Source organism: Bos grunniens, chromosome 11 (genome assembly GCF_055505025.1).
Source record: "Bos grunniens cultivar Pamir isolate PY7600 chromosome 11, Bosgru_T2T1.0, whole genome shotgun sequence".
Lineage (NCBI taxonomy): Eukaryota > Metazoa > Chordata > Mammalia > Artiodactyla > Bovidae > Bos > Bos grunniens.
Genome location: NC_141175.1, coordinates 100359272 through 100374549, shown reverse-complemented (window position 1 = coordinate 100374549; position 15278 = coordinate 100359272). Strand labels below are relative to the sequence as shown.

Here is a 15278-nt window from a genome sequence, read left to right as displayed (position 1 = left end):
TTGCGCTTGAATCATCCTAAACCATCCCCCCCACCCCCCACCCCCCACCCCCGGCCATGGAAAAACTGTTTTTCATGAAACCAGTCCTTGGTGCCAACAGAGTTGGGGACCAGTGCTCTGAAGAGTGAATTCTCTCCAGATTCACTACCACCTGGAAGGACAGAGGTTTTTCTGGTTCATGAACACAGGATATTTTGGAACTGATTTTATTTCCTTCTTTGCATTAACTACTTGAAAGCATAAAGCCAAATCTGGAATCTTTCTATAGCAAATACACGGGCTATCATAACAGGGAATTGAAAATAATCTCTTCCCTAGCTCCATAATAAAAGAAACTGAAAAATTGGATGTCATCAAAGTTTCAGATGTCTACTGATAATTCTCACCTTACTAGTCTCTTTGGGAGGGGCAGTTCCTTTTCAGAGAGAAGTAAAGTAAGAATTTTTCCAGGTTTACCTATTCATTTTTAAAATCACCTATTGATTAGCAGACATTTAAAATTTTGATTATGCCCAACTTATCAATTTTTGTTACATGGATAACATGTGTTCATTTTCTGTGTCCTAAATTTTTTTTTTTTTTTTTGCTTATCCCAAGGTCATGGAGAATTTGTCTTATGTACTGTTATGAACTGTATATGATTCCAGCTTTTATGTTTAAGTCTATGGTCTATTGTAAGTTAATATTTGTATGTAGAAATATCCCCCCATAGGGATACCCAATTACTTCAGCAACATTTGTGAAATACTTTTCATTCCCTACTGAACTGACATGGTATCTTGGTTAAATAGCTATAGACTATATATGTGAAAGTGAAAGTTGCTCAGTCATGTCTGATTCTTTGTGACCCCATGGACTATACAAGTCCATGGAATTCTCCGGGCCAGAATACTGGAGTGGGTAGGCTTTCCCTTCTCCAGGGGATCTTTCCAACCCAGGGATCAAACCCAGGTCTCCCCCATTGCAGGCAGACTCTTAACCAGCTGAACCACAAGGGAAGCCCAGACTATATATGTATGGATCTGTTCTTTTATTTTCCACGTATATGCTCATGTTAATATCACACTACCAAGATTACTATTGCCTTGTAAACCTTCAAGTTGGTTTGATTCCTCTCTGTTCTGTGAGATTGTCCTGACTATTCTAGATGGTTTGCATTTTCATATGATTTTTAGAATGTGTTTCAGTTTTTTTGAAAACTCCTCCTATGACTGAATATACAGACTCTATAAATTCTGTAGTTTGTGGAGAGTAGATATCTTAACAATGAGTCTCCCATTCATAGACATGGGTCTAGCCCCCCATTCACTGGGGTATTTCCTGTCTCCTAGCAGTATTTTATATATTTCATAGTAGATATCTTGCATATCTTTGAAAAAAAAATATCCTTTGGTATTTGATTTTTTTTATGTTTTTGTAAGTGGTATCTTTCTAGCAAAGTTCATTTTCCAAATTTCCATTTTTAGTATATAGAATTGCAATCTGTTGCACTGATGGTCTGGTAGCAAGCGATGAGAATGAAGACAGAACATGAAATCTGGTGCAATGGGTCAGCAGATCTGCAGCCTCTATTGAACTGAGGTGCAGAGTCCACTCTGAGTCCAGTTTTTATTCCTAATTGCAGACTACAAGATTTTCTCAGATCTTAATCTTTCTCAAGACACATGCTGTATTTTTTTTTTTTTATGAACACATGCTGTATTAATAACGTACTCCTAAATGTCATGGACTACACTGACAAAGTCCAGATCTCCTTGTGTTTACCCCAAGCCTTTCCCTTCTGGGCTAGTCTTGGGAACAATTAGCAAGTATGTAGGCAGTGTTAGTGCCTGACACTGACTAGCTTTCCAAGATCCATGCTTTTATGATCCCAGTCATACTCCCTTCTGGGTCTGGCCTTGGGGTTGTAACAAGGAGATTATTCTTAAGGAAAACATAAAAGATAATCATTACCATAGTTTCTTAATATATGCTATTTTTCCAGGTGCTATTTCTGTGAAATTTCTCAAAGCTGTGAAAGTACATTGTTAGGAATTCCCACTACACAGTCAATTTCTATATATTCACCTTGTGTTTTGTGATCTTGATAAATTCATTAATTTTTTCCAACAGGCTTTTCTTGTAGATTTCAAAGGGTGATCAACATAAAATTATGCCCTCTGCCAAAACCAATAGTTTTATTTCTTCCTTTCCAATCTTTATGCCTTTTACTTTTATTTCTTTACTAATTACAAAATATTTGTCCTAGATGAGAGCTGACATCTTTATCTTGTTCCCCATCTTAGGAAAATGCCAAGCGTTTCACCATTAATTATGTAGTTACATGTAGCTTTCTTATAGGTGTTCTTCATCAGCACCTATTCATAAGAATGGTCCCTTCTGTTCCCAATTTCCCTAGTGTTATTAATCAAGAAACAGTATTGAATATTGCCAGTTGCTTTTTAATTGCATTTATTGAGAAATCCTATGGTTTTTCTCTTTTATTAGATGAATGACTTTGATTGGATAAAAAGAATGAAAATCACTCTCTTTAAGCCCTTTAACCTCTGCTATGGGTTTCATTTCTCATTTTTGTTTGAAAGATACAATCACAGGCCAGTCTAAAAATACATCCTGAGTTCCATCTGCTGATTTTTTAAAAAAAGCACAATGTGGGAGTTGAGAGTTAAAGTTGTATTGGGGGCAAAATAAGGACTGCATCCCGGAGATAGCATTTCAGATAGTTCTGAGAAACTGCTGTGAGGAAGTGATGGGAGGAGCTAGACTATTTAGGAGTTTTGCAACCAAAGGCAGGTAGTTGGAAACATCAAAGGATTACTGTTAATTAAAGAAACCAGATGCTTCAGGTTAAGGAATTTAGCTCATTTCTATGTGTGGGAAGATTCAAGAGTCTGGGCTCACTGAAATCATTCCTTTGAGGTGCATCTCATCTGTCTGGGGGTCATATCCTGTATTTGCACGTCCTGAAGTGCCTCAAGCTTCACCTTAGGGAGCGGCTACATTCTGCTGACAGCTAGATGGCAGGTATTCTTTCCTTCCAGAGTGACCTTAGGGCTCACATTGGAGGGCTGAAATCGTGGATATCTGTGACATCCTTATTTACTGATACGGCAGGAAATGTTCCATTTCTCTCACCACACCATAAAAACTTACAAACACACCTCCTTTAGCCTCCTTTTCTTCTAACCCTTTTAAAATTTCAATTTAACACCCCTGTGCTTCTCTTTTACTTCCCAAGAGGGAACGCCCATCCATCAGGCTTAGCAGAAAGCCTTAGGACCCAGCCAGGACCCCAGGGCTTGAAACACCAAGTCCTCCGCACGTTTGGTTAGCCTCGGGGAAGCCGGGCCCCCCGGGTTAGGACGGCTCTTCTGCCTCCATGGGGCCGCCTGCCGGCCCAGCCCCTTCTCTTAAAGCGCAAATGCTCTCAGTCCAAAGACTGACTCCGGGACTCTGGTGCAAGCTGCCCGCTGCGCCCAGGGTGCGTAGCAGCTGCCCCGGCGCGCCCCCTCCTGGCCCCGGGGGCCGCTAGCCAGCTTCGGGGACCTAGGCGCGCCGCCCCTCGCCGCAGCCTCCTCAGCCCCCTCGGCTCCCGGCTCCAGCGAGCCGCTCCCCGGAACCCAAGGGCGGGGCGCCCAGCGACAGGAGCCTGTACCCCGAGCGCGGCGAGGAGCGCGCACTCCGCTCCCAGTGCGCCGCGGACCGGGACACCCAGGACCCAGAACGCGCCGAACCTGGGACACCGGGACTCTAAGCGCCCCCATCCGAGGAGCATCCCCAAACTGGGAGAACCCCGGACCCGGAGCGCCCCCACGGAGGAGAAGCCAGACTCGAAGAATCCTGACCGGAGCAAACCCGGACGGGGAGTGTCCCAGACCCAGGACTCGTTCCCCGGCACAGGAGCAGCGAGCACCCCACTCGCAGCTGAGTTCTGCCAGACTCTTTGTTTTCATACTTTCCGTTCCTTTTTTTTTCTTTTTCTTTTCTTTTCTTTTCCAACCTTCTCTGTTTGCACTTGCGGTTCCTTTCTTGTTTCGCGGTGGGAGAAAGGCAGCAGGTATTGTTTCTCGCCTGCCTCCGCCAACCGAACCGTGTGGAGGAAGCCCCCGCCCTAGCCTCGGGACCCCTTCTGAAGGTAAGAAAGACCTGTCTTTTTCACCTTCACCTTCTTCCACTGTCCTCTGCTGCCAAGGGGCGGCCAGCCTCTGGGGCAGCATTTCTGAAAGATCAGTTAAATATGACGATGTATGAAAGTGTTCGTCGCTCAGTCGTGTCTGACTGTTTGCGACCCTATGGACTGTAGCCCCGCCAGGCTCCTCTGTCCATGGAATTCTCCAGGCAAGAACAGATGGAACAGAGTCGCCTTTATGTGTCTCCTGGATTGCAGGTGGATTCTTTACCGCTGAGCCGTCAGGGAACTCCATTATATATGTTATGCGTATAATTTTAAATATTAAGTATATGTGCATACTTACATGAATAATTGGTGATTCACCATCATCAACTTTCCCTGATAGTATAATTTTAGAGTCTAAAACCGTCCCAATTTTTTTTTTCTAGAAAGGTGAGAACAGGGAAAGGAAGTGAGAGTTTTCGTTTATCAAGCAGTTACTTGTGTCTGACGCTGTGTAGAAAACTTTTAGATGCTTCGTTTTCGATTTAGCCTCCTACAGGCCAAATGAAGTATGCTTCCTATTCTTTTTTTTTTTTTTTGGCGGGGTGGGTGTAATTGCTTTAGGATGTTGTGTTGGTTCTGCTGTACAATAAAGTGAATCAGCTGTATGTATACATATATCCCCTCCCTCTTGAGCCTCTCTGCCCCTTCCCCCTCTAGGTCATCACAGAGCTCTGAGCTGAGCTCCCTGTGCTGTACAGCAGGTTCCCACTAGGTATCTATTTAATACATGATAACACACATATATATATATGTTATATATATAACATATATATACATGTACCGTATATATATATATATATATATATATATATATATATATATATGTCAACCCTAATCTCAATTCGTCCCATCCTCCCTTTCCCTCCCTCTGTGTCCACATGCCAGTTCTCTATGTCTATGTCTGTAGTCCTGCCTTGGAAACAGGTTCCTCAGAACTGTTTTTCAAGATTGCACATATATACGTTAATATATGATACTTGCTTTTCTCTTCCTGACTTACTTCATTCTGTATGACAGACTCTAGGTCCATCCATGTCTCTACAAATAACCCTATTTCATTCCTTTTAGTGGCTGAGTACTATTCCATGTAACCCATTCCAGTACTCTTGCTTGGAAAATCCCATGGACAGAGGAGCCTGGTAGGCGACAGTCCATGCGGTCGCAAGTAGTCGGACACGACCGAGTGACTTCACTTCCTTTCAGTGTTCCGTGTAGCACCACATCTTCTTTATCCGTTCATCCATCACTGGACGGGTTTAGGTTGTTTCCACGTCCTGGCTATTGTAAACAGTGGTAAAGCATGCTTCTTAAAAGGAGGGGGCCCGAGTGCAGAGAGGTCTGGTAGTTTACCCAAGGGCATCCAGCTACTAAGTAACAGATTCCCAGATTCACTCCTACATTTCCCTGATTTCAAAACCTTTGCCTTTACCTGAGGTGCCTCCCAGGGTTTTAGAACCCCAGCGGCTGTACAACAGTTATCAAATAGGTGCCTGGGCTGTGCCTTCAGATGCAGGTACCTGAGCTCAGTGTATTATTGAAACACCACACCCTTTTGGTGCTGTTGTCCTGGGATCTGGAACCCCATTTTCCAATGCAAAGGCCTTGGATGGGCTGGGAGGGAGCACTGGTTTGATCCCTGGCTGGGGAACTATTGATAAGATCCCATGTGCCACATAGTTCAACCAAAAAAAAAAAAAATCAAAAATTACAAAGCAAAAGAATGATAGACTTGAATGCATAAATATAAAATTGTCCATACGTTAAGACATCAAAACAGGGATTGAAAAGGAAAACTATGCAACATATTGAAATTTTGTAACAAATTTCTTAAAAATTTAAGAACTGGATTAAAAAAAGCATGAAGACATGGATATAAAATAGCTGAAAATACATGATTGGTATTTTGCCTCATTTATATCCATAGAAATGCAAGTTAATAAGCCATGAAGTAAAAGCCACAGAGAGGTAATAAGTCATGAGTGGTAAAAGCCACTATTTTACTAATTTAAATACCCAATCAGATTTAAAGAAGGGGAGAACTCAATGCTAATGTGGGTGTAGTAGAGGAATATTGTTTTGTGCTGGTGTGTTAGCCGCTCAGTCATGCCCGACTCATTTGTAACCCCGTGGACTGTAGCCCACCAGGCTCATCTGTTTTTCCGGGCAAGAATACTGGAGTGGGTTGCCGTTCCCTTCTCCAGGGGATCTTCCTGACCATGGGATCAAATCTAGGTCTCCTGCATTGCAGGCAGATTCTTTATCACTGAACCACCAGGGAGGCCCAGGTCTTGTGCTGGTGAGGGGCATGAATTATTACATTTTGGGTACAGTTTGGTGGTATGCATTTATCATGTTTAGAATATATTCTTTGACTCATAGATATACTGCCATGTAGTATGCTATGCTAAGTCACTTCAGGCACATCCGACTCCGTGTGACCCCATAGATGGCAGCCCACCAGGCTCCCCCGTCCCTGGGATTCTCCAGGCAAGAACACTGGAGTGGGTTGCCATTTCCTTCTCCAATGCGTGAAAGTGAAAAGTGAAAGTGAGGTCGCTCAATTGTGTCCAACTCCTAGCAACTCCATGGACTGCAGCCTACCAGGCTCCTCCATCCATGGGATTTTCCAGGCAAGAGTACTGGAGTGGGGTGCCATTGCCTTCTCCGGCCATATAGTAGCACCAAGAAAAAAATAAGAAATACTGAAAAATATTTGGTTGGCCAAAAAGTTCCTTCTAGGTTTTCATACACTGTTACAGGAAAACCTGAATGAACTTTTTGGCCAACTGGTAATAATAGCTCAGTGATATTTATCACTCACCAGACACTTCGCAGCAGTAGCTCATGTAACCTTCACAACATTTCTGGGAGGTAGTATTGTTATTCCCTTTTATGGGTAAAGTGATTGAGGAACAGAGATGGTAAGTGACCAGCCCAATGTTATTCAGCTGCTAAAGAGTAGAATGAGTTATCTATTTTATGCATACTATCAATAGTGTATATGGATCAATCCCAATCTCCTGATTCATCCCACGTGCTCCTTTTTCCCATTTGTATCCATGTGTTCTCCACATCTTTCTCTTTCTGCTTTGTAAATAAGATCATCTGTACCAGTTTTTTTCAGGATCCACATATAAGGATTCATATATGACATTTGTTTTTCTCTTTCTGACTGACTTCGCTCTGTACAACTGTCTGTATAAAAATAGATAACTAATGAGAACCTGCTCTAGACCACAGGGAACTCTACTCTGCTCTGTCATGACCTAAATGGGAAGGAAATTAAAAAACCAAACAGGGGATATATGTATACATATAGCTGCTTTCCTTTGCTGTACAGTGGAAACTGACACATTGTAAAGCAGCTATGTGTGTGTGCCGTCGCTTCAGTCAGGTCCCACTCTCTGTGACCCTATGGACTGTAGCCTGCCAGGCTCTTCAGTCCACGGAATTTTCCAGGCTAGAATACCGGAGTGGGTTGCCATTTCTTACTCCAGGGGAAGGAACTATACTCCAATAAAAATTATTTGTTTTAAAAGGGTAGAATGAGGATTCAAATCCAGCCAGTCTGGTACCAGAGGCTGTACCCCAAAAACTGATCTATGCTGCCATAGATCACTTTATAGTAAAATAATAAAGTCATTTTATAGTAAAATATATCTTGTAAATTATAAAATATCCATAAGAAGGAATATCATGTGGTAGTTAAATTCATAACAAAGAGTATTTTTTGACACAGGAAAAGGATATTTCCTTAAGTAGTAACTACAGGATATGAGATGATTTTAAATCTTTATTTGAAAATATACAGAAAGAAGTATGAACCAATGCTAAAGTATGATGCACATTGAAATTATCTTCTTCTTTTCAATCTTTATTTTATAAATGTTCCATAATTGGAATATATTACTTTAGAAATCAGAAAAAATTTTTTCAAAGAAAGAAATAAAAAGAAAAATTTAAGAATTATGAAAAGGCAAAAAAAAAACCATGGTATCAACATCAAACATAACACTAAAAATACTCACCAAACTTCTTCCATGTAAGAAATGCAATACTTATATCCTCCTAAATATATCTTATTGATAAGTAGCAGGATGTCTATGACATTTATCAGAATAGCTTTTCTTTTGGAAATGACTTTCATAATTTAATATCTTAATGTTTTAAATCCATAATGAGTACATTAAAAATTTTATATATACACATACAGAGAGCAGTGCAAATACCAGCTAATCTGTATACTGGGATCTTCACATGTTGCATATTGAAACTCAGAGTTAAATCATCAGAATGCTGAATAATCTCATAATAACTTCATCTCTTAGCAGACCTTGAAAATTTTAAAAATAAAACAAAAAAAACCCCAGCAGTGTCCTTTACAAGGCTGTGTTGACCTCAACCAGAGGAAATGAAGCTTTTCATTCTACCTGAGATAAGAGGATAGTGTTAATAATAAAATTGTATCTGTGTGTGGTCGAGGGATTGATTTCAAACCATAGATGTATTCTAATTTGGTTATGATCAGTTGGTACTTTCCACTCATACTATATTCCTTTGTATTTACATTATTGAGTATTCTCTCTCAGAAATTACATCAAAGGCTTGGTGATGTTATTCCTAAGGCTTAATGTGAATGGTTTGGCAGGTTAGCCATTAAACTTCATTGAGGATTCCGGCATTAACAATATTCTAAGAGCATCTTGATGAAAGTGAAAGAGGAGAGTGAAAAAGTTGGCTTAAAACTCAACATTCAGAAAACGAAGATCATGGCATTTGGTCCCATCATTTCATGGCAAATAGTTGGGGAAACAGTGACAGACTTTATTTTTTTGGGCTCCAAAATCACTGCAGATGGTGACTGTAGCCGTGAAATTAAAAGATGCTTAATCCTTAGAAGAAAAGTTATGACCAACCAAGACAGCACATTAAAAAGCAGAGACATTACTTTGCCAGCAAAGGTCCGTCTAGTCAAGGCTATGGTTTTTCCAGTAGTCATGTATGGATGTGAGAGTTGGACTATAAAGAAAGCTGAGCGCTGAAGAATTGATGCTTTTGAACTGTGGTGTTGGAGAAGACTCTTCAGAGTCCCTTGGACTGCAAGGAGATCCAACCAGTCCATCCTAAAGGAAGTCAGTCCTGAATATTCATTGGAGGACTGATGCTGAAGCTGAAACTCCAATACTTTGGCCACCTGATGTGAAGAACTGACTCATTTGAAAAGACCCTGATGCTGGGAAAGACTGAAGGTGGAAGGAGAAGCGGGTGACAGAGGATGAGATGGTTGGATGGCATCACCGACTCCATGGACATGGGTTTGGGTGGATTCCGGGAGTTGGTGATGGACAGGGAGGCCTGGTGTGCTGTGGTTCATGGGGTCGAAAAAACAGGGCTGAGCGACTGAGTGACTAAACTGAACTGAACTGAGTGGTGATTAGTGAAAGAATTATTTGGGGTAGAGAGACTACCACACCTGTAGGAATCCTGCATAAAAATTTGCTCATTTAATCACTCAGTACTTTTTGGAGATAGGCCTTCTTATCAACACTATTTTGGTAATGAGCAAATAAGCCTTGTGACTTCTAAGTGACTTGCTCAAGGTTGCACAGCCTGTGAAGACTCAAGCAGGAATGCCAACCCAGTTTTGTATGTCCCAAACTCCAAACTCTTTCCACCGTGTTTCACTTCCTTTACAGGTATGTGTTATATAAGGAACATGGGTTTGTTTATGAGATATTCAGTCTTGATCTATGAACCCCAATGCACCCATTTTTGTATTCTCTCTCAATTTGTATTATAATTAGTCAAACAAAAGATGGGTTGGATTAGTATCAAAATTCAACACAGATTTGAATTCATTGAGTCCATTTAGCTTAGGCATCTGGATTGTATAAAACTTTGAAATTTGGGAGTTTTTCTATGGTTGTGTGAGTAAAGACACACCTCTTCCTTTTTAACAAGTATTAATGAGTGCTTACTATGTGGAAGGCATTGACTTTAGTCATACAGTGATGAGCAAGATAAATGTAGCTCCTAATTTGTGAAACAGAGAAGGCAATGGCACCCTACTCCAGTACTCTTGCCTGGAAAACCCCATGGACGGAGGAGCCTGGTAGGCTGCAGTCCATGGGGTCACTAAGAGTCAGACACGACTGATCAACTTCACTTTCACTTTTCACTTTCATGCATTGGAGAAGGAAATAGCAACCCACTCCAGTGTTCTTGCCTGGAGAATTCCCGAGACGGGAGAGCCTGGTGGGCTGCTGTCTATGGGGTCACACAGAGTCGGACACGATTGAAGTAACTTAGCAGCAGCAGCAATTTGTGAAAAATTTAGTTCTGAAAAGAAAAAGGTCAATATTTAATAATTCAACTCATATGAAGATGGTGATGAATATTTTGGTGTAGTGGGAGGGAAGCTTCAGTGCACACACACTCACACTTCCACACAGGCAGACTGTTCATTTACAGGGTAGTGGATTTTCTGGAAATTCTGTTGTCCTCACCTTTGACCTTCGAGGTCAGATTTAGTGGACCAGACCTAAAATACAGCAGGCCGTCTTAGAAATTTGCATTTTTAGGTATTCCCCCTGAATTGCCTTGAAATTTTATTAATTCTGCATGGCTGAAAGTTCTAAGGAACACTGGTGACTGTATGAAGGGATATAAACATTTGTTGAGCTAATTTTTTAGCCTGTATGCCAGAAGACTTTGAAAACCTCCTTCATGAAACAGGTATGCTTTTGTTTGAAAGTCTTGGCTGAATCTGTTTTATTCTGTTTTCCAGAGAAGCCATTTGAAGCAGAATCCTAAACATGCATTGTAGAGAAATACCCCTGACAGTTTGGGTACTTATGTTTATAAGCACCTCAGGTGAGTAATTATAATCAAGCACAAGCTTGCTTCATTGGTGTTCTAGAGGGAATATCAACGTTTTACTTATTTATGTGGAGGTGGTTCCTAAAGATGTTGAACTATTAAAAATTGTGTTTTAAAATTTTACTTTAGAAAATTACCAACCCTTTGGTATCCCTGGCATAGAAAATGAGAGATTCATAGGAATGGAATCAAGTAAAAACTCATGTGAGGTTACTGATAAAGGAAAGATTCAACCCTGTGAGTTTATGTAGAGAGCAGGAAGTGAAAACTTTTATTCTGAAATACATTTGTCTGAAATTGACTTCATGTTATTTGAAACCAAAGAGATCACAACCATCCTTGTCACTGATTTTTACAAAGTTTTTCACATGTGATTTCCGTCCCAAAGGGAGGTTATATCATGGCTCCCTGGGGTTTCCCTGGTGGCTCAACAGTAAAGAATCTGCCTGCCAAGCGAAAGACCTGGGTTTGATCCCTGGGTGGGGAAGATTCCCTGGAGGAGGGAATGGCTGCCCACTCCAGAAGTCTTGCCTGGGAAGTCCCAGGGACACTGGAGTTTGACGGGCTACGTTTCATAGGGTCACAAGAGGCAGACACGGCTGAAGCTACTTAGCAAGCACGCATATGTAGGTTATATCTCTCAAACTGGAACGTATATCAAGCTCTTACTGACCTACCATCCTTTTAGGTGCCAGTGAAAACTAACACCCTCATTCACACATGTATCACACCTTCTAAGTTGAAGTCCTGAGCTGTAAGTTAAAGGTTTTGTGACAACCACCAGAAGCAAGATTCATGTTCATTAGGTGCTGTGCTTCGAGGTCGTTTTGACAGCCATGTTTTCAAAGCATGCTTCTGCCATTGGAGCCACTTCCTCTCTACCCTGTGGTTAACAACACTGAATTAAAACCAGACAGTTGCTTTGAAAAATAAACCCTGGCTATAGAGAAAGCACGCACTTTGTATCCCCCCAGAGAACTGCTTGGTTCAATGTACAGGTTCTCATGTTCAAAATGCAGTCAAAGGGAGCTTCCAGAAGATAGGATAGGGAAAAAGTCCATTCCTGCCTACTTTGAACTATTGGAAGTGAAGAAGGAGGGGAGAGGTGACTCAGGATGACCCAAAGGATCCAATAAATCCCTAAAGCCATAATGTCTGGATTAGTTGAGAAAGAGGGAAGGAGAGAGAGATCTCAGAAAGGAGAAGTGACCCAGATTTGAGTAAGTCAATATGAATTAATCATCAGTATGAATTATATGAGTCAATTATTGATTACCCACATGATAACCTAGAGAAGTAATGGATTTACACACACATAAGCATACTTTTAACCATCCTCTCCCTTGCCCGGGGAATGGTTAGACTGGTTGAGAACAAGACCCGTGAGACTTCTGATGATTTAAAGGGGAAACTCTGAGGTTTCTAGGTTTCTTTTTTTTTCCCTATGGTGATGCCTCAAGTGGGATGTTTCAGGATAAGTGTGGCAACACTGTGACCTTGGTGACTGTCGTGTGTAACATTTTCTTTTAAGAGACTACATGCATTTAGTTGTCTTCCAGCTTCTGTAGGTTAAGTTCCAGTATCTTCCTGTTTGGGAGACGCTGTTGGAAATTTTGTCTTCATTTACCTTCTGCAAGTGCCTTACTGTTAGAGAGATTGACCTCCCGTTTCTTAGTGTTGGAAAGGTTGACCCTAAAATAAGAACCCACAGAAATGAGACATCGAGTTTTCTCAGGACGTTCTTACCAATCCAGCTTCTTCATCTGAAGAAAACTTACGTTTGTCATTCTGGCTTTTTTTTTCCCCTTTTACCTTGCTAATCTTTAGAAGAAACTTGTACCTCACGTCTTCACATTACCGCAGTCGAAGGGGAACCTTTCTATCTGAAATATTGCTCATCTTCACCCGAGCATGGGAAAAAAACAACCACCATAAAATGGTACAAAAATGAATCACATGGACCTGTTGACCTGAGCTTGCGCAGTTCACCCAGAATTCTTTTGCGTGATTATGTTTTGGAGTTCTGGCCGGTGGAGTTGAGTGACAGTGGATCTTACTCCTTCCAAATGGGGTGAGTACACTTTTCATTGCGGAAGTATATTTCACAGAACTCTTGGACTTGGTTTGGCAAATCAAATAAATAATAATTGGAGAAGTCTGATTATCCATATGTTTTCTTCTTCCTCTTCTTCCTACAATGTGAAGTAATATGTCATTGTTGAAAAACTGAATTAAATACTGCCCTGTGTTTATTTTCTTAGTAATGTTAATGAAAGGGGATTGCCTCAGTGTGACTTACTTTTAGGTGACCCTTGCCAAAGATAAGTGAGGCTTCAATGAAATTCATTTTTTAATGCAGCTGCTCCTGTTGCCCAAAGTCACCAGTCAAAAGAATCAAGTGGTGCAGGCTTCATGATGTTTCTAAGCATGAAGTGAAGCAGAACAGATTCCGGGGTGATGACCTCAGACTGGGGAGATGGGCTGGAATTGGTGTAGATACTCTCTAGTCCTGGTGGCCATAATTCTTTGGTGGCTCGGTGGTAAAGGATCCGTTTGCCAGTGCAGGAGACACAAGAGACACAGATTTGATCCCTGGGTTGGGAAGATCCCCTGGAGAAGGGTATGACAACCCACTCTAGTATTCTTGCCTGGGAAGCACCATGGACAGAAGAGCTTGGTGGGCTACAGTCCCTGGGGTTGCAAAGAGTCAGGTGTGACTGAGTGACAAACACACACACCCTAGTCCAGTTTTCAGGAGTTGATTGAGAGCCACGTGGCAGTGCTGGTGAAAGATGTGTGTGTCAGACAATCACAAACCTACCTCCCAGGGCAGTGAGAGTGGAGCATCCAATGGACTTGGCACAGCCTTCTCAGGACTAAGCCTAGATAGAGTCTTCCAGGATACCTGTAGTCAAGAATCCTGAATTCTATGAAATGACGGCCACTCACTGAACGTGTCAGTGATTATTACTGAACTTAGTTCTCTTTATACTTTATTTGGTGAGATGGGGAAGGAGTAACTGGGACAAGAAATCGTCTATGTGATGAACCGTTAGTGAGAACATGGATGATGTAGTGTTAATCTGGTACCTCTGTGATGTTGTGTATGTACTTATGTATACATGATATATGTGTATGTACTTATGTATATACATAATATATATACACGTATATATACATGATATATGTATGGTTTTCTTTTAAATTAATTAATTTTTGTTTTTGGTTGCACTGGGTCTGCACTTCCTCTAGTTGCAGTGAGCAGGCTTCTCATTGCATTGGCTTCTCTTGTTGCAGAGAATGGGCTCTAGGGCATGAGAGCTTCAGTAGTTGTGGCATGTGGGGCTTAGGTACCCCATAGCATGTGGAATCTTCCCAGACTAGGGGTTGAACCCATGTCCCCTGCATTGCAATGTGAATTTGTAACTACTTGGCCATGAGGGAAGTTCCATGTGTGGATTTTTATAGAGATTTGAGACTGACCTGTAGAAAATAGCTCAGCGCCAGGTGCATGGTGATGGAGCACTGCTGCACACAGTAGATTCTTTCACGAGCACCTCTGGAGTGAGTCCTGATTTATCATCAGAGCCCTTGAGAGCAGAGTGAGACATCGCAGTGAAACCTTAATTGCACTCCTGTGGTTTTGCAGAGTGAGGTCACTGGGGTTTGTTACATATAGGAACTCCCAGGAGTCGGGAAGAAATTCAGAATCTCTTATTAACCTGTGAATGTTATGTGACCTTTTAACAGGGTTGATTCCAGAAGTGGGTTTACAGCTGGGTCTTTCCACACTAAGGTAGACTATATAACTCACAGTTGGGGTAGAAGAACAGGACTTGGGCATCCATGAATGAGTCTCATTTTACAAAAATAAGGAAACATTTTTTCATTGGATTGGTTACTGAAAAGTGGTATTTGAAAAGTCTTTGTCCTAATGATAAAATATCTCTAACCTTTATTTTCTAGAAATGATACTCATGACTGGAAATTAAATGTCATCCCAAGAAGCCCACACAGCTGTTTTACTGAGAAACTGGTAATGAGTAAAGCTGTGGAAGTTAAGAAATCTTTGCAGATACCCTGTGAACACAATTATTATCAACAACTGGCCAATAGAACAGTATTATATAAGGTAGTGCCTTTAAAATATTTTAACTGAAGACAGTAGAAAAGACAAAATTCCAAAAGGAGGGTCTGATGGCTGTGCAGCATTCTGGTCTCA

General features: G+C 41.3%; 1 protein-coding gene across 4 annotated transcripts in view; it reads left to right on the top strand.

Moving 5' to 3' along the window:
* The first annotated feature begins 2159 nt into the window (after positions 1–2159).
* The window catches only part of IL18R1 (interleukin 18 receptor 1), a 38428-nt gene continuing 25309 nt past the window's right edge, over positions 2160–15278 (top strand). For 2 of the 4 annotated variants that reach the window (XM_086327792.1, XM_086327789.1), the window contains exons 1-4: positions 2160–4135; positions 10965–11050; positions 12884–13127; positions 15023–15188. In XM_086327792.1, coding sequence (XP_086183918.1) covers positions 10993–11050; positions 12884–13127; positions 15023–15188 — 468 coding nt within the window. In that variant the 5' untranslated portion in view covers positions 2160–4135; positions 10965–10992. The other 2 variants (XM_086327791.1, XM_086327790.1) reach the window with 2 other exon arrangements.